Source organism: Pipra filicauda, unplaced genomic scaffold (assembly GCF_003945595.2).
Source record: "Pipra filicauda isolate LSUMZ 115617 unplaced genomic scaffold, ASM394559v2 scaffold80_size11013439_pilon, whole genome shotgun sequence".
Taxonomy (NCBI): Eukaryota; Metazoa; Chordata; class Aves; order Passeriformes; family Pipridae; genus Pipra; species Pipra filicauda.
The window spans coordinates 254,174-280,397 of record NW_024104987.1 but is presented as its reverse complement, the minus strand read 5'-3'; the positions used below and the strand labels follow the sequence as shown (position 1 = coordinate 280,397).

At 44.7% G+C, this 26,224-nt stretch overlaps 2 protein-coding genes across 3 annotated transcripts in view; one reads left to right on the top strand and one right to left on the bottom strand.

The window, feature by feature from the left end:
- Positions 1-24,964, top strand: part of ASPSCR1 (ASPSCR1 tether for SLC2A4, UBX domain containing) — a 37,086-nt gene extending 12,122 nt beyond the window's left edge. The window contains exons 7-16 of the mRNA XM_027716599.2: positions 10-448; positions 5,635-5,774; positions 7,213-7,294; positions 8,085-8,151; positions 9,013-9,075; positions 9,379-9,431; positions 18,709-18,760; positions 19,478-19,547; positions 19,880-20,067; positions 21,413-24,964. Coding sequence (XP_027572400.1) covers positions 10-448; positions 5,635-5,774; positions 7,213-7,294; positions 8,085-8,151; positions 9,013-9,075; positions 9,379-9,431; positions 18,709-18,760; positions 19,478-19,547; positions 19,880-20,067; positions 21,413-21,426 — 1,168 coding nt within the window. The 3' untranslated portion in view covers positions 21,427-24,964. The remainder of the gene's footprint in view (positions 1-9; positions 449-5,634; positions 5,775-7,212; positions 7,295-8,084; positions 8,152-9,012; positions 9,076-9,378; positions 9,432-18,708; positions 18,761-19,477; positions 19,548-19,879; positions 20,068-21,412) is intronic.
- CENPX (centromere protein X) lies at positions 24,896-26,209 on the bottom strand. Of its 2 annotated transcripts, XM_027716735.2 has the most exons (5): positions 26,138-26,209; positions 26,008-26,059; positions 25,868-25,921; positions 25,605-25,693; positions 24,896-25,469 (listed from the first exon to the last, which is right to left on the bottom strand). In XM_027716735.2, exons 1-5 carry the CDS (start codon positions 26,174-26,176, stop codon positions 25,455-25,457), a joined length of 249 nt encoding a protein of 82 aa, XP_027572536.1. In that variant the 5' UTR covers positions 26,177-26,209; the 3' UTR covers positions 24,896-25,454. The 2 variants fall into 2 exon arrangements, with proteins under 2 accessions (XP_027572536.1, XP_039246200.1); XM_039390266.1 differs by having other exon boundaries at positions 26,008-26,191.
- Between the last annotated feature and the right edge of the window lie 15 nt (positions 26,210-26,224).

Below are 26,224 nucleotides of genomic sequence, written 5' to 3'. Positions count from 1 at the left end.
TTCTTAAAGAGTTGTCATGAAGAAACACAGTTCATCTGGTCGGGAGGAAGCTGTGGGTGCCATGGTGCCTTGTAATGAGCCAACAGTGAGGCCACGCTCTATGGAGGGAGCAGAGGATGTGCTCCTACCTCAAGCAACCACATTCCCAAAGGACTTGGACCACAGGGATGTGGCCATGTCTTTAAACAGCAGCGCACACAAGCAAGACTCGACTAAAGAAACTCATGCTAGCTTGGAGGAGCTGTGGCCTTCCTCAGAGCCTGAACATACCCCATTTGTTCCTTTTTTTGGAGATGGAGAGCATCTGGGGGATTCTTCTGTAGCTACACCATCCTTTGGGTTAGATATGCCATCTTCAAAGATGCCAACAACTTTTTCCAGCCCTGGAGGCCCTTCTAAGCCAAAGAAGTCTAAGAACAGCCAAGAATTTCAAAAGGAGCGAGAACAGGTAAGGGAAAACGTGTTTGCAGCTTGGGCAATGTGGGCTTTTCTTTATCCTGCCTTGCCTGAGGCTGAGCTCCCATGAGGAAAAAGATGTTTCCAGATTTAAGCCTTTTTTCCCCATGTCATAGGGTTAGGTACCTTGGTGACATACAGTTCTGCCTGAGTTCAGTAAGGAAGTAGGAAATAGGAAGGATGTGAGCTTAAGAATTTGCTGTCCAGAGGCAAGCAAAACTTTAAACCTTTAGGTATCCTTGATGAGCGGTTCAAATAGAAACAACACAGCTGCATTAAATCACAGTCCAGGAGAGCCTACACCTCTGTGCCTCGAATTTCATGCAGATTTCATGAACCAACGCCCACTTTGTCGCCTGAGCCCTGGGTACTTGCTTGTCTCTTAAAATCTGATGTGTAGTTTTGCTAAAGATGAGCAGAGTTTGGTCTTCGATTTAATTTTCTTAATATTGCAGATGAAGCAGAAACCTTTCATCCTTTTCCTTCTGTATTTCTGCTTGCTTATAGAAGTGTTTTCTGTCTTGATCTAAAATATCCTGCTTCTTAAATATTAAGTCTACCTCTCTTTAACCCCTTTCCTAGAAAGATGAATTGCACATGTCTCTGTTGTTGATGTCTCTGAAGTAAAACTGTGTTTGTGAAAACTAAAAATGCTTGAGCCCATGTAGAGATACCAGAACTGATGGCTGAAGAGTGCTGTGATGCCATCCCAGGGTGACCTGGGAATGATGTGAGGTGTGCTTTCTGTAGGGCAGCTGTATGGAATTGAATGCCTTCAGCAAGGTTGGGTATGTCTGGAAAGCAGCGTAAAATTAAGCACAGGAGCCATTCAGTTAATAACTTACTCCTCATTATTGTGCACTATGAGTTTCACATTCTGGATTCTCAGTGACCAGTTCTTTCCTTGCTCCTTCACTGCACACATCATTCCTGTGGCTGCTTTCGTCTTCAGAGATCCCCTTCCTTGTTTCTGCCTCTTTGCTACCTTGTAGAGTTAGAGGTTTGAATTCTTCTCTGGTTCTGATCCAGCCAGGATCGAATAGTGAAAAACTATAAATAGAAATAAAGGATGCACGGGGAGCTTCAAAGGGAGCTCAGTCCAGGAGGAATTTAGCAAGACTGTGGATGTTTTCTTGTTGATGTAGAGACTCTACCTTGGTTGACTTCTTTGTGGTTGCAGTTCATTCTTGATGAGTTCTGAATTGTTTAGGAACAGAAACCAGACCCTGGAAGGACTCTGGAGCAGTTACGAACTGCACAAGTAACAGAAAGAGGCCTTGCCAACCCAGTGGTGAATATTTCGGTATATTAGAAACATGTTTGGGTCCGTCTAATCAGTGTTATTTCACATTTTAGAATAGACCCTGAGCTTGGAAAACTAAACAGTGGGCTGGGTGACTTGTCCAGTCTCACGTGTTGCTTGTTTCAATTGCACTCTCACCTATGAGCGATTTGTAAAGGAGGAGTTTCCGTTGTGTCTGGGAGGGGAGGGAGCAGTGTCGGGGTTTGTGGTGGTATCCTTCACCAGTCTTGTTGCCCATGCTTCTCTGCACGCTGGCTGGAGGGGCAGAGCTCCCTCCATCATTTCACTGACTTCACAGCCTGACGTGGAGCTGTGGTGTTGGGCACGGGCTGAGTGCTAGTGGTTGAAGGACTCTGATGAACTGGTGTCTTTCTCAGAATCGTAGTCCAGTTCAAACCACTCGGAGGCACTTCTGGAGCCAGCCGCCCTTCCAGTCTGAAAACAGCTTTGGGAGCAGCTGCAGATTCTGTTGGGGGGGTTCTGTCCTTGTGTTAAACAGCATGTGATTTTGACGGCTGCTTTCAAGCCCTTTGATCTCTGGTGCTTTTGCTGCTGATTGATTACATTTTGTTCCCTCCTCCATTCCTGCCATCCTCTGCTCTCCTTACTCTCAGCGGCAACAGCCAAGCAGGGCAAGCCACATGGCATCTGCTTTTTGTCCCTTTTCAGTCCCGAGGAAAAAACCCAAAACAAAACAAATTATTTTTAAACATCAAAGGTCCATTTTTATAAAGGAATCTTCCCATTAATGCTTGCCTGTGTGTGGTTTTTGAAGCTGAAGAGAGAGGCTGGATAAAATCTGTGCCGGCGTCCCTTCGTTTCTTGGGCTAAAGATGGTTTACAGACAGCTGCGTGCTGACTTTGATGTCAGAACGTTAATTATTAGAAAGTAACTTTACACCAGATTCCCTACGAGATTAGGGCTCCCAGAGGTGGTGGGGAGGAAGTGGGTCGCTGGGGAGAGCTTGCTGCTGTGGAAAGCACTATAGCCACTACTTCACCGAAAATGAAATAAAAGTTTTCCTCAGCTTACCTGCTTCCTTGGGTCCAGAGTGGTGACTAGAGAGTGAATTGCATTCTTCCTGACACCTGGTTTTGTCATGTAGACTGCACTTACATAGACACTGCTGTGAATGTGTGGCTTGAGCCTCACCGTGGAAAGGGCCTGACATCTCAGCTTTGGTAGAAGTATAGACTTTGAAGAAGGAAGTTGCCAAACCTTAACGCAGCATCTTTGGCTCTTGGAAGAGATCTCTGACAGAAATAGAACAGCAAAGGCACAGCTTGTTTTCTTCCAGGTTACATAATGGAAGGTAGAACATCCATGTGGCGGCCATTTATTGTTACAGGAGATGCTCACCTTTCGTTACAGTTGCAGAAAACATTGGCTTTGCAGTGGGCTGGGAAGTGGCTTGGTGTTCGTGGAGCCTCTTTTGTAATCGTTTGTGGGAAGTTAGTTTTTGGATTCTGTCTGCACTTCAGGACTTTTGGAGCCCACAGCAAGGCAGAGGAGTGAACACTTAGGACTGGAATATGTCTGCCCTCTGCCATGTCGTGATTCTCTGTGCCTTGGTGGCAGTCTTTAGCTGTCCCCATGGTTTGAACAGGGGTTGGCCTTTTCCCTGTGGAAACCTGCTGCTGTTGGGATTTGCTAAAGTGCTTGTTAGAGCCATTACTAAACAGTAACTTTAGGATTTGTTAATGGAGATTTTGGGAGTTCTCTCCGTCATATCCTAGCACCCTTCACAACCTGCCATAGGATATGTCTCCTCAGTCTTTTGAGTTTGGGGTTTTTTTGGGAAGAAGTCCAGTTTCAGGAGGTGTTTAGAATGAAATGAAACTTGAACCTGTTTAAGGAGATTAAAGTGTACCTGGTTATTGGGGAGGCCTGATTAATTCTCTGGCCTCTGATGTAGATGTGCCCTCACTGGATCATGGGACAGCAAGGCTCCTTCCTAGAGGGTGGTCCTGGGCGCTTGGGGTCCCTTCTGCAGCACTGGGCACCTCCCCCTCCCTGGGCCCCGGGAAAGCTGCAATCAGGCTCCTTCACCCGCTGGTTAGGGCTGACCCTGCTCAACTTTCTAAAAGTAGCCAAGGGTCCCACCCACACAACCTCGCTCTTTTAATTTCTCAAATTACCCTTTAGTGCCCACAAGTAGAGTGAACATTGCCTTGTAATTTGTGTTGTGCTTTTGACAATTGAGAAGACTCCTGTTCCCAAGGGGCCTGGGGGAAGGGAGACTGGATGGAGGGAGGAGTGTTAATTAGGATTGGAAAGAGTGTATGAGGGAACGAGGGGAGAAGAAATGGGCAGTGGGTTCATTCACAGAGCCTACAGCCGTGTTAAGCTGACAACTGACTGGGAAGAAATGCTGAACTAACTAGTTTTTGTTCCTACGGGCCTCTTCAGCCACGGGCTGTGTCCTCCCTTCATCTCCTGTAGCCTTCAGTGTGCTGTTCTGTATGTTTGTGCCTTTAAACCGTTTTGGAATTTAGAAAGCTTGACTTGTATGAGAGCCAGGAGGTGTAACTGCCTCTTATGTGCTTGACTCTGGTCATAGTTTGTATTCACACACAGACACAGCTGCTGCTTTGGGCGTAAGAGAGAGCAGCGAGCACATAACCTTTCCTGGAGAGGGATCCATAGTGTCCTGCTGCCTGCAGAGATGGCAAATAGGACACCTTGGTCTAAGTGGCTGGGGCTTTGATTTAAGTTTTTTTGGTGTTGTGGGTCTTGGTGTTGGCTTTTTTTTTTATTTTGTTTTTTTCATAACTGCAGCCACAGTCCTAGGCCAGGCCATAGTTTTGCTGGAAGGTTTGCCATTGTGACGCCCAGCTCTAGGCTCTGGAGGCCAGGGGAGCAGGCAGCCAGGCTGCCTGTGCCCTGCTGGGCAGGGGAGAGGGGTGTCTGTGCGGCATGGATCCTCTGGGCTGGAGGGAAAGTTGCCAGTATTAAGTACCTTTATTGCAGCTGATGCCTACAGAGAACTGCTCCCCTCTCATCTGTGTGCTTTGGCTGCACCAAAGGCTGATCTCCATGCAAAGTACTTTGTAAGTGCAAAATGAAAGGAGTTTTCACTCTTTAAGGGACCTTTCTGCACAGCAGACACCAGGATAAAAATTTGAAAGGTGTGCAATGGATCCGTGCAGTGGTTTAGTTCAGAGAGCTGAACAGGTCAAAAACTATCTTACCAAAGCAAAGGATTGTTCTCTAGAGTAAGGAGAAAAGGAGTGGGCCCTGGCTGTTGGCTCTGTGGCAAGAGAATGTGAAGCAAAGAGAACACAAGACACAATGCAAGCCAGGAGTGCGTGGTGGATGAAAAAGCTTCCAAGGGCACTATAGTCTGTAGAATGAAGGATAGCACCTGTGTAAGTTGTGTGCTGCCTGGAGAGTGGCAAGGAAATGGTTACATACTGAAAGAGGTTTGGAGTAGAGCAGAGAGGTCAGGTAGGGTTTTGGGATAGTCATTTCTGAGTGCTTGTAACTTGCTAGAAGTGTGGTTCAGCCACAAAGTACCGTTGTATTGTAGGTGAAGAGGCACTCCCTGAAAAGGGGTTCTCTCTCCTTACCTTAGGTGACTGCTGAGGTTATTACCCTGAGTTTCCTGTACTGACAGTGGAGAGCAGCCAGCTACTCACCTGGCAATAGAGATCCCTGCTGCTGTTGGGAGGGGGATTGTACCCAAAGCTGTATCAGCTGTAAAGAATGACAACACTGACAACCTCTCTATCTGTCTGATCTGAGTGCCAGGAATTCCACACTAGTGATTGTATTTCAGTTTGCAAATACAGTCCTGTTACTCTTTTTCAGGAACCTTATGGGATAAGCAAAACAGTGCATTTTAAACTAATTGAAGCTCATTTTTATTCTGTAGCTTGTAGAACGAGAGCCCCTTGTGTGTCACTTAGACCTACTGGAACAACTTCCCGATGGCCCAGAAGAGCTTCCTGATGAATTCTTTGAAGTCACAGTGGATGATGTACGGAAACGTTTGGCACAGCTGCAGAGTGAGAGGCAAGTTCCCTTTCTGTTGTGAGTGAGATTGTGCTGTGTCCTGTTGTTGAGCAGAGTAACAGTGACCAGCAGAGCTTGTTGCGTTTTTGGCCAGTAAGAAAGACCCTGTATTTTAGGTAACAGAATTAACCATTTATTAGACCTCATCAGGAGACCAACTTTGAGACATTACCTAAAAAGAAATAAAGCAAAATCAGACTTAGCCACAAATCAAGACCTGAAAATGTTTGGAACAGAAACATACACACAGAGGAAGTATAGGAAGCTGACTAACTACGTATCTCACTGTTCAAGTAGCTTGCTTTCAAATATTCATGGTTTTACTTTATTGAACTCCAGTTCGATAAAAACTCAGATTAAGATAAACTGGCCTTCCAGTCACAGCAGCATTTTGCCATCTGTATGTTCCTTAAAGAAATTAATTTCAGGAATGTATTTAAAGTGGGTCATAGCATTCCTTTAAACATTACAATAATTCTCCAAGACTTTGAGCAGTCTTCTTTACACTGTAATCTGGTCTGAGTTGAACTCTTTACTTGGAGCTGACATTTTTTCCCACAGGCCACTGAAATCCACATGAGTATATAGATTGACCTGAAAATTGCTCTGCTGCTTGTGGGTCTGGAGTATTTAGTGGTGCAAATTTAGAGTCAATTTGGTTGGGGGTTACTGGAATACAGGCCCCTCAAAAAAGACCTAATTTTCAAATGTGCTGATGCTTGTAATCCCTTTTCCCCTTACAGCCAGCGATAAAAATAAAGGCAAGTTACTCACTGGTTATTCAGAATTAAGTGCAAAGAGAAGGGACTGAAGCTGAACATGGGATCTGTTGGGTCTAAGCTGATTTCCTTACTTAGGGGAAAATATGTAATTATTTTCTTAAAGTTAGTTTCATCTTAAATGCAGGTAGACTTTTATTTTGCACCCACTATTTCTTTTAGACACCAGTCTACATGCCAGTTCTTGAAGGATCTTCTTGAATGAAACTTCTCATTTTGTTTCCCTGTTGCTAAGTAATACTTATTAATTTCTTGTGCCAGTATTGTTTTATTAACTTCAGTAGCTCTTCTCCCTCCTTGGAATAATCATGTCCAACCTTAGTCTCTGCTTTATTGGATTAATCTCTTCTTGAGTAGTCTAAACAAACTTTCCCCTCCTCTTCTTAAGATCTTTTCTGGCAGCTGTTGTGGTGAACTTATTTTCAAACTTGTACAATAAAAGTAATTTTATATGGTATTGGTGCTGACGCTCAATAGTTTCATATATGAGATTTTGGGATAAGAACCACAGGAGATGGGGAAAATGCTATGAGAGATGCATGGAACAGTTGAGCAGTTCTCATCAGCCCTGCTTGGACCTTAAGGATACTATCTTAATAAAGTAAAAATACGTCATAAAATTACAGAAGTGACAACTTGTCTTCTTCCCATGTCTCTAGGAAACGCCTGGAAGAGGCTCCGCTGATGACAAAGTCTTTGAGGGAATCTCAGCTGAAGGAGAAGTTGGAGCGTTACCCAAAGGTAATATATGTTCTTTTTCCCTCTCTGGCTAGTCCAGACTTGAAGTTTGAGTAACTTTGGGATTCAGTTGTGATCAACATGCTCTTAAGCTGCTTATAGGAAGACTTTTCAAATTCCTGTCCCTGTTAATTGTTTGTGGGACTTGCATAACAGTTGTGCCCTGTGAAGTCAGCTATCCTGTAATCACATGGTTGAGTGACAGGCAGTATAGCTCCTTCTGTTCTGTTCCAGATGTTTCAAAATCTTTCTGTTGTGCACACAACAGTCTGTATGACTGAGTTTTCCTACCTGCCTCTCCTCTGTAGACATTTTGTTAGTGTCTCATTGAAAGTTAAATGATTTGATGTTACAAGTGGATTTATTTTACTCTGTAAATATGATCCTAATGCAGTTCTCAAGTTAAGTGCTTTCTGACCAATGCCGAAAATAGAATGATCTGAGTTACTTCAGAGGTATGGCAAGAGGATTCCTCCTGCTGTGGACACTTTAGAATGCTGGTACACTGTCTGTCCCTGTCCAAGAGGGACTGTGTTGTTTATGCATTGTTTAGCACAGGGAGCTCCTGATGTCCGAGTGCTGCTTCATCATACATCATAGTACTTTGATAGATGAGCTCTCTTGCCCCCTCTGAAAGCCAGACAGCCCCTGTTCCCTGAGAAGCTGCACAGCACTGTTAGCCATTAAAAAAAACCCCAAACCCAGAACCACCAACTTGCAGATTCTAAGCCAAGGACAGGTGTTAGAGAGCAGCGATAAACCACTGACCCAATGTGCTTTGCCTCTGGTTTAGGTGGTGCTGAGAGTTCATTTTCCAGACCGCCATGTCCTGCAGGGGTTCTTCCATCCCAGTGAAACCGGTAAGACCCATCACCCCCTCAGCCCGTGCAGATGCAGCTCATGGCTCTCACCATGACAGGAGAGAGGGCTTTGGACAGGTATTTCTGCTGTCCAGGGAAGTAAAACAGCTCTGAAAAAGCAGCAGTAGGCAGTTACACTGTTCTTGCAGGGCCCCTGAATGGAATAAGAAGAGCGTTTGGGCTAATTCACTTAGCTAAGGGCTACTTGATGGAGACTGTCTAGCTGCTTGATGACAAAATATTTGTGCTTAGGAAGCCCTCTCACTTGCTGTCCGCCTTGTTTGTGTCCAAATGATGTGTTATTGGGATGCATTTCCACACTTCCTCTGTGTTAATGTTTTAGGGGAAAAACAACACCCTCTTCCCCAATCCAAAACAAGCCCTAAAAAGTGGAAAGAAGAAAAAGAAGCTTTAGCTACTCTACTAAGAGGGGATGAACCTTTCTGGCTCTGTCAGTTCACAAAAGACAATCAGGCCATGCACCAAGTAGCTCTTACTGTTATTACTGGAGATCTTATTCTCAGCTGGCAGCCATGGTTACCTGCACAAGTTTTTTTGATAATTTTCTATGGAACACAAAGTAATAAGTAGCTACCAGTCTCACTTGGCTGCTCTCTATAGCTGCTGTTGGATTTTCTAGATTTTGATAAGGGACCAGCATGTCCAAGTGGTTTGGTTGGTTGGTTGGTTTGTTTGCTTGTTTTTTCTACAAGAGATTTGTAATAGCAACAGTGTACTTTGGAGGAAAAGTCAATCTCCATACATTATAGAGGGCAGTTCTGCTGTTACAGTTCAGCCTTTTTGCCCAATATTTGAAGAAACAAGTGTAATTCAGCAAACCTCTCTCTCCTTTTTCCACAGTTGGCATTTTGAGAGACTTTGTAAGAAGCCACCTTGCCGATGCAGAGTTGCCATTTTACTTGTGTGAGTGCTGTTGGTAATATTTGGCCTTACTTTACAAAGCCTGTTCCTAGCTGTGGTATGTATGGGATCTGTTGATGCCTGAGATATGACTGGGGGAGGAATGCCTTCCCTAAACACAGCCTCACAGTGCAAAGAAGGTATAAGCTGCTCCCTTAGCCATGTTATGCTTCTGCCTATGAAGCAGCCTCTGTGGGCATATGAACATGTCACCCCTTCAGGGAGTGGGGATCCTTTCCATGCCTGCTGTATTTGCTGTTCTGGTTGCTGGGTGGTCCTGCTTTGTAACTTGTTTTTTAACTTCAGTTGTTGCACCTCCCAGAATCATCTTGAACGATGAAAGTCTGACACTGTTTGAGGTAAGGACTCACACATGTGCTCTGTGATTCTCTCTGGCTTGTGCTCCCCTTAACCCTGCCGTAGGCTGTAGTTACTTTCAAAAGAAGCTGTGTAATGCTGCGATCCCTGTAGGCTTCTGCTCAGCCAAGGCTAATGGAACAGGTGTTTTGGAGCACAAACTCTTCACCAGAAGAGGTCCACCTTGTGCAGCAATAGGCACGGGCACATTGGGGCAGGGGTGGGGGAGTTGCATTGTTTTGAACACACACTCTGTACCACGCGGAGTCGGAGCTGTATTTAACCTGGAATTGGTGTTGCAAGAGCTTAGCTGAGTTTGCTCTGTCTGTAGCTGGGCTAGGAGAGTAAGAGATGTGAGACTGGATGTGGAAAGGGAACTATTTTCGATTTCTACAGCAGGAGCTAGAGGCCACAGTAGACAAAAATCTGACCTTTTTGAAATCACCGTGTGAGAGTTTATTTCAAGTCAGTGTGTACATTGAGGAATATATGGTCTCTGTGTGTAATTTTTCTCAAGGGCTGAAATACAGGTTTTCAAATTCAGATTCCTGGAGATTTTTTACAAGCGTCAGATAAATTGGCCTTGAAATCTCTGGCCAGAGACTCTTGGCTGTGTAAATCACAGGTGTTAAGAGAGTGATCGAGCGATTTTGCCAGTGACTTTGCCCCAGACTCACCCTGTTTAAAATGTTCTGTCATTCAAAATTCCATAGACCTTTCAGACTGATGCATCAGAGATCCTGCAGAATAAAGGCTCATGCAGTTGCAGTGAGAGTTCTTGCTTGATGCCCCCGAGGGAGCAGAAGGGCTGGGGTGGGGAGAGGGATAGAGAAAGAGACTTTTCAGGCAGCATGGTGAATTCGGTAGGGATTAGCCTCTGAAGTTGTTTGCAGTGGAGCTTTCCAAGTTCCACAACTTCCTGACCAGGCCATGTGGAAGAGATACACGTGTAGCTGCTTTTAGAGGATTGAATGTTCAAGCCTGTATCTGCCTCCTGTTCATCCGGCCCCTGGTGCTGGCTATGGGTGCCTTGTTAGCTTTGATCTGTCTTCTAAAAAGTTCAAAATCCTCTGCTTACCTCTATTTACCCCTTCCCTGCCTCCCCCACCCTGCAGTACTGTTCTTTTATTTTCTCCTTCTCAGTGCACATCTCATGTTTCTCTGGATGTCTTCTGAAACATGACTTGTGCAGTGAAACACCACAGGAATAATTACACCTTCTTGTCTTTGAAATAAGAAACTTTATGGCAGGAATTTTATTTAATTTGCTGCGTTAAAGCCTTTGTTCCGTACCTGGCACCATTACTGGTGCTTGTTATATATGTGGCAATTTCCCAGTTTCTTAATTGTGACATTTACCGTGGAATTCATTCCTTGTGGCAGCTCCCTGAAACAAAAAATGTGTTAAATTAGTGCTCTGTAAAGACTTGGAGTTGCCTTACAGCCCAGTCTTAGAGACTTCATTAGAAATCACAACTTGGTGAAGAACCTGGTTGATTTTAGTGTCAAACATCTCCAGGTGTGGTGACTTTCCTTGGACTGCAGTGCTTGCTGTGGCACATGGCAAAAGTGCGAAGCCTTGACGTTGGTACACAGCTGGGACTGTTAGAGATACTGTGCTTGAAAGCTGAAAATTATTTGCAAATTGCCTGTTTTAAGGAAGGATATTTTCTCATTTCTCATATCCTCTCTCTCAATACGAAAGATGAGTAGCGTCCAACTAAGATAAAGGGTATCCAATCCAAAGTTGATTTTATTTATGCCACATATGATCACAGCACAGTCAAACTAATTAGGAAGTGGTTACATTGAGAATTTGAGTATAATTAAAGTAAAAATGGAGTTTTTAAGCACAGCCTTAACTACACAAAATCATTACAATTACTTGCAAAATGTGGAAAGCAAGTAAAATCTCATGCTTAGAATATTATTTAGGGATTGTAACATGACACTATGAAGAGATTATTATCACATTAGTTAACAGTTGCATGACTTGGCATTTTTGGCTTACCCAGCTGGCTCAGCACAGGTAAATGTGATGCATGTACAGGGACAATAATTAGAGCACCGTACGTGGCTCAGTGAGCTCTCGTGTTGATCGTTACCTTGTGGAGCAAAGTCTTAAGGTGATGAAATCATCAGCTCATTACTGAATAGTTCACTGTTAGGATACTGGCTGGATTGAACAGACTTGGCTCTGCCTATGGTTCCTCTGTCCTTGGAAGAGCTGTGTTTAATGCCAGTGGACATGTAGCCTGTGTCCCTTTCAGGTCATGGTTTGTTATGGAAGGAATGCTTCTGTATGTTTTATCAATGTTTTACTTGGATGAAGCATCAAACAGGAAAGAATCAATTCCTGCTGAGATCTTGTCATGCCATTCAGTTTGGATTGGGTGATTCTAGGTGAAGCTTTGCTCCTGTTGCCGGTGTAAATCCTTTTTCCTCTCTAACTTTCACCATGTCAGTGCAGGCCCTGTGCCATAATGTCTCCTGCTCAGGTAGGCTTTCCCTTCTGCTGGAATCCGGGTGCCTGACAGGGGCTGAAGGGCCTTTCTTCTCTGGGTGGAAATGAGTGCAGAAATCACTCTGTCTGTTGTGTCCGTGCCCACTGTGTCACTGTTGGATGTTTGTCTTTATCGGTAGCACATCTCTTTAAGGTTGTCAGGTTGTATTATGTAACTGCCAAAATTTGCTGCTTAAGTTAGCAGTGGGCTATCCTCCACTCTACAGACTACCTTGGTACTGTCTGTAATGAAGAGTGGATGGTGTCTGAGGCAGTAATGTGAGCACATTTGAGCATTCAGACACTTATAAATTACTGAAGTTTGTGCCAAAGCCAGTAACAGGAGTGACTGCAGATGGTGGAGTACCGTATTATCAATACTTCTGCTCTCTCCACCCTCTTGTTCCATTCAAGCTGATAAGATTGGCACCATATTCATTAAATTTGATCACTTACAGTGAAGGGAGAACCTTTACACTGGAAGCAAAACCAAGAAGAAAGACAAATGTTGTCGACTTGTTTGCCAAGATACTTGGATTCAAAGAACTGTCTGAAGTGAATTCTCCCAAAATCTGTGTGTATTTACAGTATAGGGAACACACAGATTGGCAGCAACATGAAGTTTTTGGAACCCATAAAGACTTCAAGGCATTGCTTTGATTTTTTTGTTGTTGCTGTTTTTGCTGGCCGCCTTCTTCTCATGTCCCTTGAAGTGTTTTATAATATTCTGCTCTCCAGAGCTGATCAACCACAGGCTTCCCTGTTGTAGCACTTGGCTTTGCATGCCTTATAGCTCTAGTGCCTTGTTTGTGTTTTTCTAGGCTGTCTGAGCTTTTCAAAGTTGCTTCTTAGCTTCTTTCTCCTCCCAGAAACAGGCACTTCTGTAGTGCGTATCTGGGGTGGGTTAGTGGAAAAAAAATCATTGATTGCTGAGCTAATACTAGGAAAGAATTAGCAGAAAGTAGGAGTAGCGGCCACTGGAAAAGTCAAGGCAGCAGAGAGGGCAGGAGGCCATCTTCTGTCTTCAGAGGAGCTAAAGGAATCCACAGGCTTCCACATAAATATTTAGGTCTTCTAATCAGATCTTAGAGTGCACCGAATGTTTCCTCTGGCGCGTACCACGAGGCAGAAATCCAGACGAGCTGTTTGTTCCTTTCTTTGCCTTTGGTTCTGTTTCCATATCCTATTTGTTAATGCCACTTTGGGCAGTACATCTGGCATGCCTGTTCAGTGAAGCCAGCTACGGTCAGCGTGAAGCCTTCTCTATTGGCAAAAATCTGAAGGAATTTCAGAAAAAATTACTTCATCAGAGTTAAGTCTGTTAGAGGCACTTCCAGTGGCAGGCCTTGTGGTTATTGCACTCACTAGCAAAGAGAATTGCAATTAATACTGAAATCCATCCAGCACAGAGGATAGCATTCACCTAAAAGTCTTAGCCCTTTACTTCTCCATTCAGGATTTTCTCATCTGACTGCATTTGCTAGCAATCTCACCTCCTGTTTGTGGTGAGGCCTGTCACCCATGCTCACAGAGGCTGACCATGCTTGCCTCATGATGCTTGGCTTCAAGTATGGCAGGGTGCTTTGGTCCCGATGAGAGCTTCCTTGGACAACTGAATTCAGAGCGGAAATCCTGCCCAAAATGTTCACTGCTACTGTCAGGTTTGGAGGCCAGATCTTTCTGATCTCGGCTCAGGGGCTCAATGAATACTCTTTATACCTGGATTCCTTACTAAGTAGCCTTCTCAAAACAGTGTTTTAAAATCTTATCTTTGCCTTATGAATTTTAAAGGTCCTCTGTCTTAGCTGGATCAGTCTGTGGTGGCTGCAGGATATCCACCTCCTTTGGCAGTTGCTGTTCACATTGGGCAGCTTTGTTCTCAGGTTATAAACATGAACCACTTGGTCTGCCCCTTTCACCATAGCTGTGGTGTTTATTTCTGTTTCAGTGATGCTGTGCAGTCTTGCTGGAGAACCTTTTGATCCACTGGCTTTCCAGTTGAATTTTCCAAGAGCTAGTTTATGTGTTTGGGGTGTGTGTACTATGCAGTATTTCATGTTGGTAGCTTGGGTTTCTCCTTCCATGCGCGTGTTCCTTTGAAGTGCTTATTTTCTTATTCATCTTCTAACATCAAACTAACAGCAGACCTGTGGCAGATCCTCTCAGATCATGTAACGGAAAGAATGCTGCTCCTTCTGGCAGCTGCGAGTTCCCTTTGACAGCAGCCCCTGCCTGGTCTGACAGCATTGCTCTGTCAGGGAACAGAACAACTGCCGGGAATAATGTACATCATCTGCAGTGCTCTGTTCTAGGATTTTTTTTTTTTGCGTGTGTATGTCTGTGAAGGAGGAAGTATTGAGGCATTATTTGGGGAGGGTTCTGCCTGAAATATTTTCTGTGTTCTAGAGAACAAGTTACTAAAACATGCAGTAAAACAAAGCAGAAATGTTTCTCTGCTGTATCACAGCTGGATTCACCCGGGAACGTTGTTCTAGTGTGGATATTTTTATCGTGGAATGCGAGATGCAGAAGCCTCGTTGTGCCAGGATGCCGTGCTGTCACAAACCACGCTCACCACCGCAGCGTCCAAGTAACTGTTCGCTTCCTCTCTTGAGTAAAACTGGAGTTACTCAGCTGCATAGTTTCAGACTAAATGTGGCTTTATGAGTAACAGGCTGGTCTTCTGATCTCTGAAATGGAAAGCATTCATTTAAACTTTTGCAACTGTAACTAAGCAAATGGATGAAGCTGTGTTAGATCTTTTTAAAATCTGAGAAGTTGGTCATTTGGAATGATACTTCCTAAATGGGAAGAGCAATAGGTAGGACATTGACTTCCTTCTCTCCTTGCCTCACTGACTTTCTGATCCCTTCAGAAGAAGCTGTCCTGTGATTATGGCCTTGGATGGGGCTCTAGAGACTCTCATACTTAATTCTCATTTTGTCTACTGCCATCCTGTGTGACCTTGAATAAGTTATTTAATCTCATTAGGTCTCAGTTTTTCATCTGTCCAAAAAAACCCAACCCAACCCAAACCAAAAAAACCCTAAAACCAACCCACAAGCACAAACCATTTTTATTTATATTTCATGTTGCTGTACAATTGCATCTGTATTGCATCTATACAATTGCACAGTGGAACACCATTTTCAGTTAGATTTCTGGCTGTTGGTGCATCTGTACAGATCTGTACAAGATCTGACTGTATCTTGTAAATATGTCTTGCACAGTGTGATTTGAACATTATAATTCAATAGATAATAGCATCTATTTCCCCAGTCAGAATGGCATTGTTTCTTTGGCTGGAAATCAAAGCAGCAAGGAAAAGAAATGCTGGGTGTTTGAGTGTAGTAACTGGCTCTTGGCTCAGTCCTGTTGTGGTAATTCTCTGCATATAACTGTGAACAGAGCTTTTTGACTTAATTGTTTTGGACAGCCTTTGATTCTTTTACTCAATTTGACAGACTCAGTGTGATTCTAAGAGTTTTCAAAATCTGTTCTGATTCACAGATAATCTTAAAAGAATCCTATGAAGTGAGGAGAAGAACTGGAGAGTTGTTCTTCTAGAAACATTGGCAGATGCATTAGAACAACTGCAAACGTTAGAGCAGCCAGTGTGTGATCCTTACATTCTTAACTGTGTTAGAAAATGTTAGAGGCTTTGACTTGGGGCTTGCACGTTTTCCTGCATGGCATCTACTAAAGCCTTCTCTTCTTTGTGCCAAGACAGCCCTTGGACAGTGGGATCATTCCATTGGCCTGCTTGTTTTTAATGTAAAATTGCTGCTGATTTAAATACTTTCATTTTTCAGGAAACTCTGGGACAGCATTATGTCCTGCTAGTGACTGGCTAGAGAATTCGTGGGGTGAGAAGTGAGGTGCAGCTGCCTTCTGTACTGAGCTCTCAGGAAGTGCTGGGATTGGTACCTGAAAATTCTGCACAAAGGAAGCTGAACCAAGGGTTCTGTGCATGAGCCAATAGTCTGTTTGAATTGAAGAAAAATAACTTATTGGATGGAAGTTTGGCAAGAGGGGACTCCGTGTTGGCTGACCCCTAGGAAGGGATAGGGATGCAGGGAAAGGAGCCATGGGAAGGAGGTTGCATTCTGTGTACTTGTGGGCTGCTGTCTAGCTCCTCTGAGTTTTTTTCAATTAAGATTTTGAACTGAAACATTTGGACTGATGTTTTGCCAGCAGTGGGAAATGATTGTGGACGTGGATCCTGAAACTGAGAACTATGGTTATTTGACAACCTGTGAGTAAATAGGGTAGAGGTTTATATTGGGGCACAGTCTGTCTGTGTGTTTGTTCGTTGAGTGTGTGTCTAGCTCTTAGTCTGTGTTTCTCACTCTCTTTCTCTCTTTGTGCCTCACACAGGCCCTGCCATGAATTTTCTCTGACCCCTTGGGGCCATTCCCACATGAGGCTTTGATGTGTGTGCCCAGAGCTTGATTGACAAGGAAGTTTCAGTGGCGGCAGCAGGGAAACTAAGAGAAAAGGGCAGGGCTTTGAACTAAAGGGCTTTGAGCTCTGAGATGCTGTGCTTACTTATCTTCTTCAGAATGTTAATTATTTACCAAGATAATTGGTTGGGAGGTGAAAAAAAGAGAGGGGAGGTTATTAAAAAATTCCAACACTAACACACTACAAAAACCTCATTTTCCAACTTGCAGCTGGCATGAAAAGGATGTTGTGTGTAAAAGGGCTTCAGTGTATGTGTGTTGGGGGGCCCTTTTTAAGGCACCCATTTCCTAAATAGACGAATGCAGCGAAAACATCAAAGCTCTTGTGAGAGTTTTCTCTGAGGTTTCTAAACCATGTCTGGTACTTTTTAATTAAAAAAGTTTATGGAGAGCCGTCTTTGTGACTGGAGCAGGCAACCTTAGGCCCTGTTGATTGAGGAATGAAATGTTAAAAGACCTAATAAATAATTATTTTTGTTAAAATGTCAGTTCAAGGATGTGAAATTTCCTGGATGCTTTAGCAGGAGCTGAAACTTGGAGTAGGCTGAGGAATGTCTCCTGCTTCAGTCTAGTGTGATGTTGGCCATGCTGTGTGAGACAGTCTCCCACAGCCTTTGGATTAGCATCAAAAAAATGTGTAATACCACATGCTCATCTGAAGCTGGTAGGCAGGAAGATAGGTGAAGCTGTTTCATTTTGCCTTCAGTTAATACACTTTTATCAGTCTCTGTATAGGGCAGCAGTCCACAGCATCCTCTGTGAAGATCAGGGTTCCGCAGAGTTCTGGTAACTGCTGTTCTGGATCAGGTCCAACGACCGTCATTCCAGTATCCAGACTGGGCTGATGGTGGCAACAGAGGCTCAGGAAAACTTCAGAGCAGGCAGTCTGCCCTGCACAGTTCCCAAGTATGCATGAGTGATACCAAGTGAGGCAGTGGGTTGCTTTTATCTAGTTTACACTATGATTTGGTGTCTTTACCTGTTTCTTAGTATAAGGCTTCCTAAAAGCTTAACAGAATTGTTTCAGCTACTTTTTCTTTATGTGGTATTATACTGGCATGTGATGCAGGTAATAAATAAAATATTTTTCTTTCAGAATCCTTTCTGGTACAGCTGGTTATAGCATATCATATTAATCTTCTGCATATCACCTTCAAACCATTTAAAAATCCAAGCCTGTGCTTGCAGCAGCCTCTGGTTTTAGTACTAAGTTCAATAATTTTGACTTTGTTGCTCTCCGTTTCCCTTGGGAACACTTGGATACACCATCTGGACATGGTGGGGTAGTGCTACGTAATGTATTGCTTAGTTCCAGCACTGGGTTTTTTGAAGGTGTGGTGTGACACTGTGGTCACTGGAGATGGCAGAGCAACCTCCGTAGGCAGGTCCCTCCTTTACCTACAGGCGCGTTTGTGATTCTTTAGTTGAACTGGGGGACTGTGAGTCCAGTTTCACAGTTTCTCTGGTGCCCAGCAAAGGACCAAAAGATAACGAGGGACCGATGCGTCTGACATATGGGGACAGGCAAAGAGAGTCAGGGTTGTTCAACCTGGAAAAGAGAAGCTCTGGGGGGCTTGTGAACATGTGCAATGAAAGAGATGGGGAACAGCAAGGGAGATGGGCCAGACTTCCCAGCCGTGCCCAGTGAAAGGATGAGAGGAAATGGACACCAGTCACAGGAACTTCCATTGAAATAAAGGGAAAAAAATAACAACCAAACCCATGGGATGGAAAAAGTGTTTGAATGTGGCGATTATTCTGACAAGTAGGAACTAGGAATTCAGGCTGGATTTATAAAAGGAAATACTGCATCCTGGAAAGCTGGCGAAACCAGACAAATTTCGACCATAGACATAGACCCCATAGGGTGTAAATGTAATAAAATGATCTAGAATAGATTTTGGAGGGCATAGCTAGATTTTTCTTCTCTTGCTATCAGCCACTCAGATCTTAGAAGATTCTTCTTCATATTCCTGTTGTCTGCTCAGCAGTGGAGAATGTGTGTGCGATACAATGGCAGGAGATACGGGGACAGAGGAGAAGGAATGGCAGGGCACTGGCACAGTGAGCACGTGCTATACAGGTCTCATCACCTGTGTGTGGTAGAACAGATAATAAAATTTTGCTTCACATTGTACTCCAAGTGCCCTGTGCTCTGCACAAGTTTAACTTTTTCTGAATTATAGATAGTTCAGTGACCTTGGCTTGAACTCCATGAATTTGTCTGTACCTGTCTAACCTGCCTCTAATGTTCACTGTGAACTATGAAAGCATCTACATTCAGTGATACCTTCTTTTCCCCTTTTGCTGCAGGCTAAACTCTTTCCAACTGCTGTAATTCATTTTGGATCTGAGGAGTGCAGGGGTGAGTGCATTGCCTCTTTCCTTCAACTGACTGTATAGCTCTTGTAGTAGACCGAGAATTACATCCTTACTGTCAGAGATCTTCTGACAAAGGGTACTGCAGTCCTTGAGAATGCTGGTGAATGTCCCCATTCCAACTGGCTGAAGCTCTTCAGAGCTGGCTTGGTCAGTTAGCTTGAGCACAAATGTAGACATAGTACCTTTTTTATGGGATTCGTTAGGCTGGGGAGTAAGCATTGTCTGCCATGAGAGCAAGAATGATGGAAGAATGGCTCTGTAGAAAAAAATCCTGTTGTTCAAAATGTTAACTAGCCAAATTACTATGAAATGCTTTTGCAGCGTTCCTGTGGTAGTGGATTGGCTGAAGATGGTAGAACAGATCTGAATCTTTGGTACTTTGACATCTCTGGTTTATGCTTAGAATCCCTGTTTCTCCCAGAGATCAAAGCACGCTCTGGCTTCACAGAAAAGTTTCTGAGATGTGGCGAGCACTGAAAGAAAATGTCAAGATCTCGGGGTTTGAATGATGAAATAGGGCACCTCTGAGTTGTGAAAGAAACTTTCATAGTTAAAAAGTGTCCTATGTCATTTGGGGCAAGGGTGATGGAGATCTACTGTAGTATACAGCAGGTATTTGTTGAGCTGAGAGCTATGTGATACTGTGGTGATTGATGTGTCTATGTTACAAAGCAAGTGATTTCATTTCATTTTTAAACAGCTTGTTACCTGAAATCGGACCTGCTGAGCTCTGCAGTTTCCCCTTCTGCAGCTGATTTATTAGTAGCCAGGTATGTTGAGACTGAATAGAGTTGCAAATGCCTGAGTATTTCAGGGATGGGGGAAGCATGAAATGAGCTCATCTTACTACAAAGAAATGTTCTTTGAAGATGCTAGGGCTTCCTGCTCTCCAGAAACAGTCATACTGTCATACTCAACTTCATAGCTTTGTGAGTCCTTTGCAAAGTAGGATTTCAGTGACTAAATCAAGTAAATCCTAGTGCTTCTATTGTGGAAAAAGAAGAACCTTTTCAATCTGACTTAAAAAATTTAAAGGTGGTGGTGGTACAGGGTTTATTATGAAAAATGAAGCTTAATTCTCCTTGCTTATTTTCTTTCTCAGGTGTTTTTCCAGATCATTAGTTCCTTCTGCTTCATCGTCTGTAGCATCGAGAGCTCCGTCCCTGCCTGAACCAGAAGCGGGAAGCGACAAAAAGAGCAGCGAGTGTCCGGAAGCAGCCAGCACACAGGGAGCTCTGCAGGGCGTGAGAAGGACCCCTGGGAAAATCCCCAAATGGCTGAAGCTGCCAGGTATCATGAAATCAGAGGAGAGCTCTGCTCATTCTAAACTGCCCCAAAAGGCAGGCTCCTCTCTGCCAAACGTGTTGGATGTTGCCAGTATTGTTGCAGATGTCAGCTTGTGCATGCAGGAACTTGGTTCACTGCTTGTTGATCACGCATCGGTTTGTGACTTGAACCTGAGCCTTCACTGGAGAAGGATCTGAGTGCAGGCTCTGAACACTGGGGAGTCTGATGCCTAATCCATATGCTTGCAGCATTCTTAACTATGTTTTTGGTTTGATGCACTGAGCTCTTAACTCTGCCAGTGTTGTTCAAATATTAATAGGCAGGACATTCTACATACCAAAGGCCAATGTCATCTGTTAAATCTCTGGTATTATTTTCCCTTTTGCTTCTGTAGTCTGTTTTAGTACTTTTCTTTCTCTTGAATTTTTTTTAGCTGGTCTTCCTGTTTTAAATCTTCACTGCAAACCGGTAGTGGTTTTCCATAATGAAGATTGCAACCAAGTTTCCATTACTAATTTTTTCTTGGTTTATCCTCATCAGAAAACTGCAATCTTGTTTTTAGTTCCCAAACAAATAGCTTATGTGTGTGGTTTTTATGTGAATTTATACAAAATATGAGATAATTAGAAGAAGGATTCCTGAAATAAACAGTTGGCAATATTCACTTTTTGATGCAGTGGCAAAGACAAGAGGGAGAGAGAAGAGAGGAAATCAAAAAAAGGAAAAAAAAAAAAGAGACATTAAATCAGCCCCCTTAACAGCAACAAAACTAGTAATGCTTATATGGAAATCCCTGGCTACTAATGCCAAATATTAACTTTTAGTATTTGTTTCTGGAAGATACTGTGGGGCCCTCAGCTCCAACAAGCAGACCATAAGGTCTGAAGGCTCCCAACAGTGCGTTGCTGTATTTCCCTGCTGTGGCCGGTCTGGTATAGATTGGTGCTGAGATACTGATGCACTGGGAAACAGGATCTTCACTGTTGCCTGCTTCCAGTTTGTTTGAAGCATTGCACTTTAGAGTTTTCTTTCCCAAGTAAAGATTATCTGGACAAAGTACAAAATATCATCTCACCTGCCCATGCAGGTTTCCCATTTAACAGCTAGTATGAAAGGTTAATAATATGCTCTAACATACATATTAATAACATGAAGGATGAAGTTCCCTGCTCCAAAAGTTATGATGTGTTTACCATTCCATCTCCCTAAGTGCTCCCATGTGGTCCCCAAGACTGCCTGAGCACAGCAGTGTCCAGAACCCTCAGCCACAAGATCATATTATTGAGAAATGAGACAGTGCAAATTACATGTTAGGTGTTTTAATGCTCCTGTGGGGTTTTTTTTGTAGGTGGAAAGAGATGAAGCATCCTGGGCTACTGGATCAGTGAGCAATCAGCTGTCCCCCTGTCTTGATGAACTTACTCAGAATGCGTAAGAAATTGTTAGTGGCTCTGGAGAGCTAGTCTGTATGAACATTAGTTATAAAGAGAATTGCTATTTCAGATGCCAGTTGCACCTGGTGGAGGAGTGGAAGGCCTGTTTATGGTCTTTGTGACTACAGAAGCAAGGTTAGAAGTTAAATTTAAGGTTTCTTGCATGCAAATAATAAGCATAGAGAAATAAGTGGGATATAATTTCTATATACTTTCTGTGAAGGACTTTGTTTCTGTCCATATTTTTAAATTCAATCTTCCCAGTTCTACCTTCAGAGATCACTTGAGTCTATCTGCCTGGATTCTAGCATCAAGATACAATCTGGTTCAGCTTTAACTATAGTCGTTAAGTGATGCCTAAAACAAGACTTCTCTCTGCTTCTTGCTGGGTGGGGTTAGTGCTGCTGATAATTTTGGATATAGATACCTGGAAAGTGAATGAAGAGGAAGCACTTAGGTCACTTAAACCAGTTCAGTTGGCCTTTCCTGTGAACCTCTTGGGCTGCTGCCCTTGTATTGTGTTCAGTTGCCAGAATCTTACTAACAAAGAACACAGGTATCTGTTCATGGAATGCCTCTTGAGATTATTTCTGCCCTAAGCTCTAGTTCTATTTTCACTGTGTATGATTAACACCAGTAATTACAGCAAGGAAAAAGCCATCCAGTTAAAGGGTCTCTTTGGTTGGTGGTTGGAGTGTTCCTGGAGCACGGTGGCCATGCCCTGCACCACCGCTCGTGTTGGGGGAAAGCCCCAGTCCGGGTCATTGCCTTCTGCAGATGTCATGTGGGGATGAATGTTGTTGGTTAGAATTGCCATTACACTGGAGATGAACTCTGTAGTGCCACAGCAGCCATGGAGCTGGATTCTATTTGAAGTCTTCTCCGTGGGTCAGTGATCCATGGAGAGCTGGGGTTCCATGGTATAGTAATACCATGTTTTCCATTTTCCTTGTTTCTTCCCTGCACTACATGCACATCTGCACAATTTGTATATGTAATAAAGCAGAGTGGCCGTGGGAGCCCTTTTGGTCGGTCCCTTTGATAATGTTTCTTGCCCCGGCACTTGGTCTCTCTGTCAGTTCACAGGAACCTGCTCCCTTTTCAATGGGCCTGTCATGCTTCATTCTCTTCCTCCCATTTTTTTTTTTAACAAAGCAAAACAGAGCTTTGTACCATCTGAATGAACTTCAAAGTGGCTAGAAAGGGCACCCAGGGTTCCTGGCACTTGTCATTGTCTCCCAGCCTGGCCAACATTTCCCTTCAGGTCTAATTATTTCCAAATGGTCCTAGATGCTTTGAAGAAACTTGGAGGGAGGGGGAGGCATGAAAGAAAGGTGTAAGAGGAAAAAGAAGACTCAAAGCAGAGGGAGCAGAATGCTTTACCAAAAAAGTAGATTGATTTCTTATATGACACCCAAACATAAACAGGGAATGTGTGCGGCCACTGGCAGTGGGGAATGTGAGAGCACTGTGTACAGCTGCCGCTCTAAATCCTCCCTGTGGAAAGCAAGCTCTTCTGGTGCTTGACAGGCTATAAAAGGCATACCACAGCAAACCAAAAAACCATTAAAATGATGTTTAAAGTTTATTGCTTTAGTGGATTAAGTGTGGACTGAGCCTACCTTCCATAGGACTGTCTGTATCTTGGTTCAGGTGCTGTGTCAGGCTTACTCATGTCATACAAGTCAGAGGCAGACTGTAGCTAGAGCTGCTTTGCTGAATTTATGCAGGATATATTGGGGGGGAAACCAGAAGCCATTGCTAATGATAGGTGGGGAAATACTTGTGCTGGTGTTTTTGATTCCCAGGGTTAGAATAAGCAGTGTGGTTTGAAGGAAGTTGTTGCAGTGTGCCTTCAGATGTGCTTGTCCTTATTTTTTGAAGAGCACAGGAGACACCAAATAGTGCCAATTTGCTTAGCTGTTCTGATTCTGCCAGTTTCATAAAGAGCAAGCACTGTAACTGTCACCTGCAAGTACCTGAGGTGGGAAAACAGAAGTAGTTTAGGGATACAAGCAGCAATATCAGTATTCCTGGGGCAGTTTCATGGGTTAAGTGCAGGGATGAGGACTAGACTTCATATTGCAGTTCTGCCTGTGCTTGACCCTTGTGTGACTCAGCCACGCATCGAACCCAATACAAGCACAAGAATGAAAAATCAGTACCTTTAACAGCTAGATCAGAGGTCTTATTCCTCTTCCCTATGCAAAGAAGAGTTAGTTTTAGCTGTTGCTGCTATTAAAATGCTGCTTTACTACTAATGTCCACATCAGCAATTCTCTTGAGTCAATGCTTGTGTGTGTCAGTGAAGGGAACTCGAGCCTTTTTATGGCAGCAGCTTTGGGACCTGTGTCAGTAGGAGTCAGAGAGGAGGGAGAGATGAGGATCTGAAATCTGGAAAAGGCAAGAAAGTAGGACTGAATTCTTTAAGGGGGACAAGATGCCCTGACATTTAAAACTGCAGGCTGTTCACTAAGCTGCTTGCTACAAGGATTTCGGCCCTGCTGCAGAACAATACCTGCAGGTACCTGATGAGCTAGTTTTGTTTCAGTATCACTTCTGCTGTAATAGCTGAACTCATCCCTGGGGTTTTGGGGCATTCAAAGGTAGCATTAGTTGCATTTTTTTGCTATTGCCTTTTTTTTACCAATGGTTGTGGGGCTGAAGGCTGAAGTAGATCAGTTCCTTCACAGGGTGCGTTGCACAGCTGCACAAACAGTTGTCTTGGCTGAGTGGCAGAGGGCTGCTGGGGACTGCTTAAGCTGGTACTGTCATCAGAATGTGTATTAAACTGCGGTTTTCATGAGGTTTCCAAGTGGCTGGTGTCCTGAGGAATGACCCTGATAGCTCCTGGCTGAAAAGAGTACAAGGACCTACTGAGCCTCAGCCTGCCACAGCTGTCCCTGGGAACAGGCCTGCTTGCTGCTGATCCCACAGCAGGAGTGCAGGCCCCGAGCCATGGCCCGTCAGTGGTGCTCCTGCAGGGGCCACGCACTTCCCAACAAAGCCACTTGGGTTGTGTGGGTCCTGCCCACATGTGTGAGGTTTCTTATTTCATAGCGCCCCCCTGCTCCCCACCCCTCTTCCCTTCCCCCCACTGCCAGAGGGGCCAGGCTGTCCCGTGATGTGGGATTCTCACACATGCTGTTTGTTATTTTGTCCTTTTTTCCTTTCCTCCTACAAAGATTTAGGGAAGAGGGTGGGTGAGGGGGAAACTCTTCAAGTCTTTGAAGCAACTTGACTTTTGATGATTAATTACAGCAAAGGGAGGGAGACGGGTTTTTAACTTACTGATGTTTGTGAGAACAAATTTATAGCAGAGGGGAAGCAGCTTCTGAGGAGAATATCAAATGGTTAAAAGGTTCCAAGTATTCTTTGATGTCACAGCTCTAGAGAAATACTGGAAGGTAGTGAGGGACAGACACTGTTTATTTATAAAATAAAGATCAGTTACCTGCTCTTGGCAAGAGCCTGTGACTGAGCTCCTGTTAACGACCTATTCATTAGACAGGCTTGGAGCTACTAGAGTTGCTGTCACAGCTGCCTGCTGAGGCAAGGAGAGCCTGAAGGCTGGATGGTATTTCCAGTCATTAAGTCTTTCCATGCATCTCTGTGAAGCAGCACCTGTTTCTCACATTAGCTGAGAAAGCAAAAGCATCTTACCATGCTGTGAAGTACAGGCCCCTGTTACAGGAGTAAAGCAGCGAGATGGAAACAGTTACATACTCAGCTGAACAAAACAAGCCTACGACAGCCTCTTCTCAAAAATAGTATCTGACAGCATCATTGCTATGGGCTGTATTGTGCTTGGTAAAGGAGAGGGGAAACAGAAGCAAAACAACAGAGGAAGAAAAAGCTGAAACTGTTTTTCCCAGAGCTGGACTCTAAGGCTGAGACAGATGTTTGCTGTCAGGTCAGGACCATCTGCTGGCAGGCAGCATGTGCTTCAGGAGGCCTCTAGAAATCCAGAAGCTGTAAGGAGAGAGCAGCAAGCCAGTCAGCACATAGGCCAGGTTCCTGAAACATCTCCCAAGGGGAAGAGCATTAAGCTGTTTCAGCTCACATCCTCATCCTGCTCCCGTGCAGTTGAGGCCCACGGTTACATACCAGCTGCGGCAGCACTTTCTCCAGATGCTCAATATCCACCTTCTCCAGGTCCTCTGTCTGAGCCTGCCGCGCTGCCCGTGCCGCCGCTTCTGCAGGACAAGGGAAAGCGGAGGGCAGTGAGAGGGGGGAGCTGCCAGGGAGGGGGGGTCCCGCCCGGGGATGAGACGAAGTGCTGGATGCTCGGGGCGAAGGCTGGGGCGGGGGGGGGCCCGCCGGTCGGTAACGGGTCCACAGGGCGGCTGGGGCTGACCCCGCGCGCTCACCTCGGACGAAGACGTTCAGCATCTCGGCCATCAGCAGCTGCGCGTCCCCGTTCACTGCAACGACAAGGCGCTCACGGCAGGCGGGGGCCCAGCCAGCCGCGCCCGGGCCCTCCCGGTACCGCCCGCCGCTGCCCCGGTACCTCGTGTCCTCCCGTCCCGGAAATGCAGGCGGAGCAGCCGGTCCACGGTGTCCTGCGCGGAGAGAGGAAGGGATGAGCAGGCCCGAACCCCCCCGCCCGGGACCGAGCCCCCCTCCCGGGACCGCCGCACCTTCCTGAAGCCTCCGGCGCGGCCGTCCCGCTCCTCCATGTCCCGCGCGCCGCCGGCCCCGCCTCCCGCAGGCGCGCGGCGGGCGGG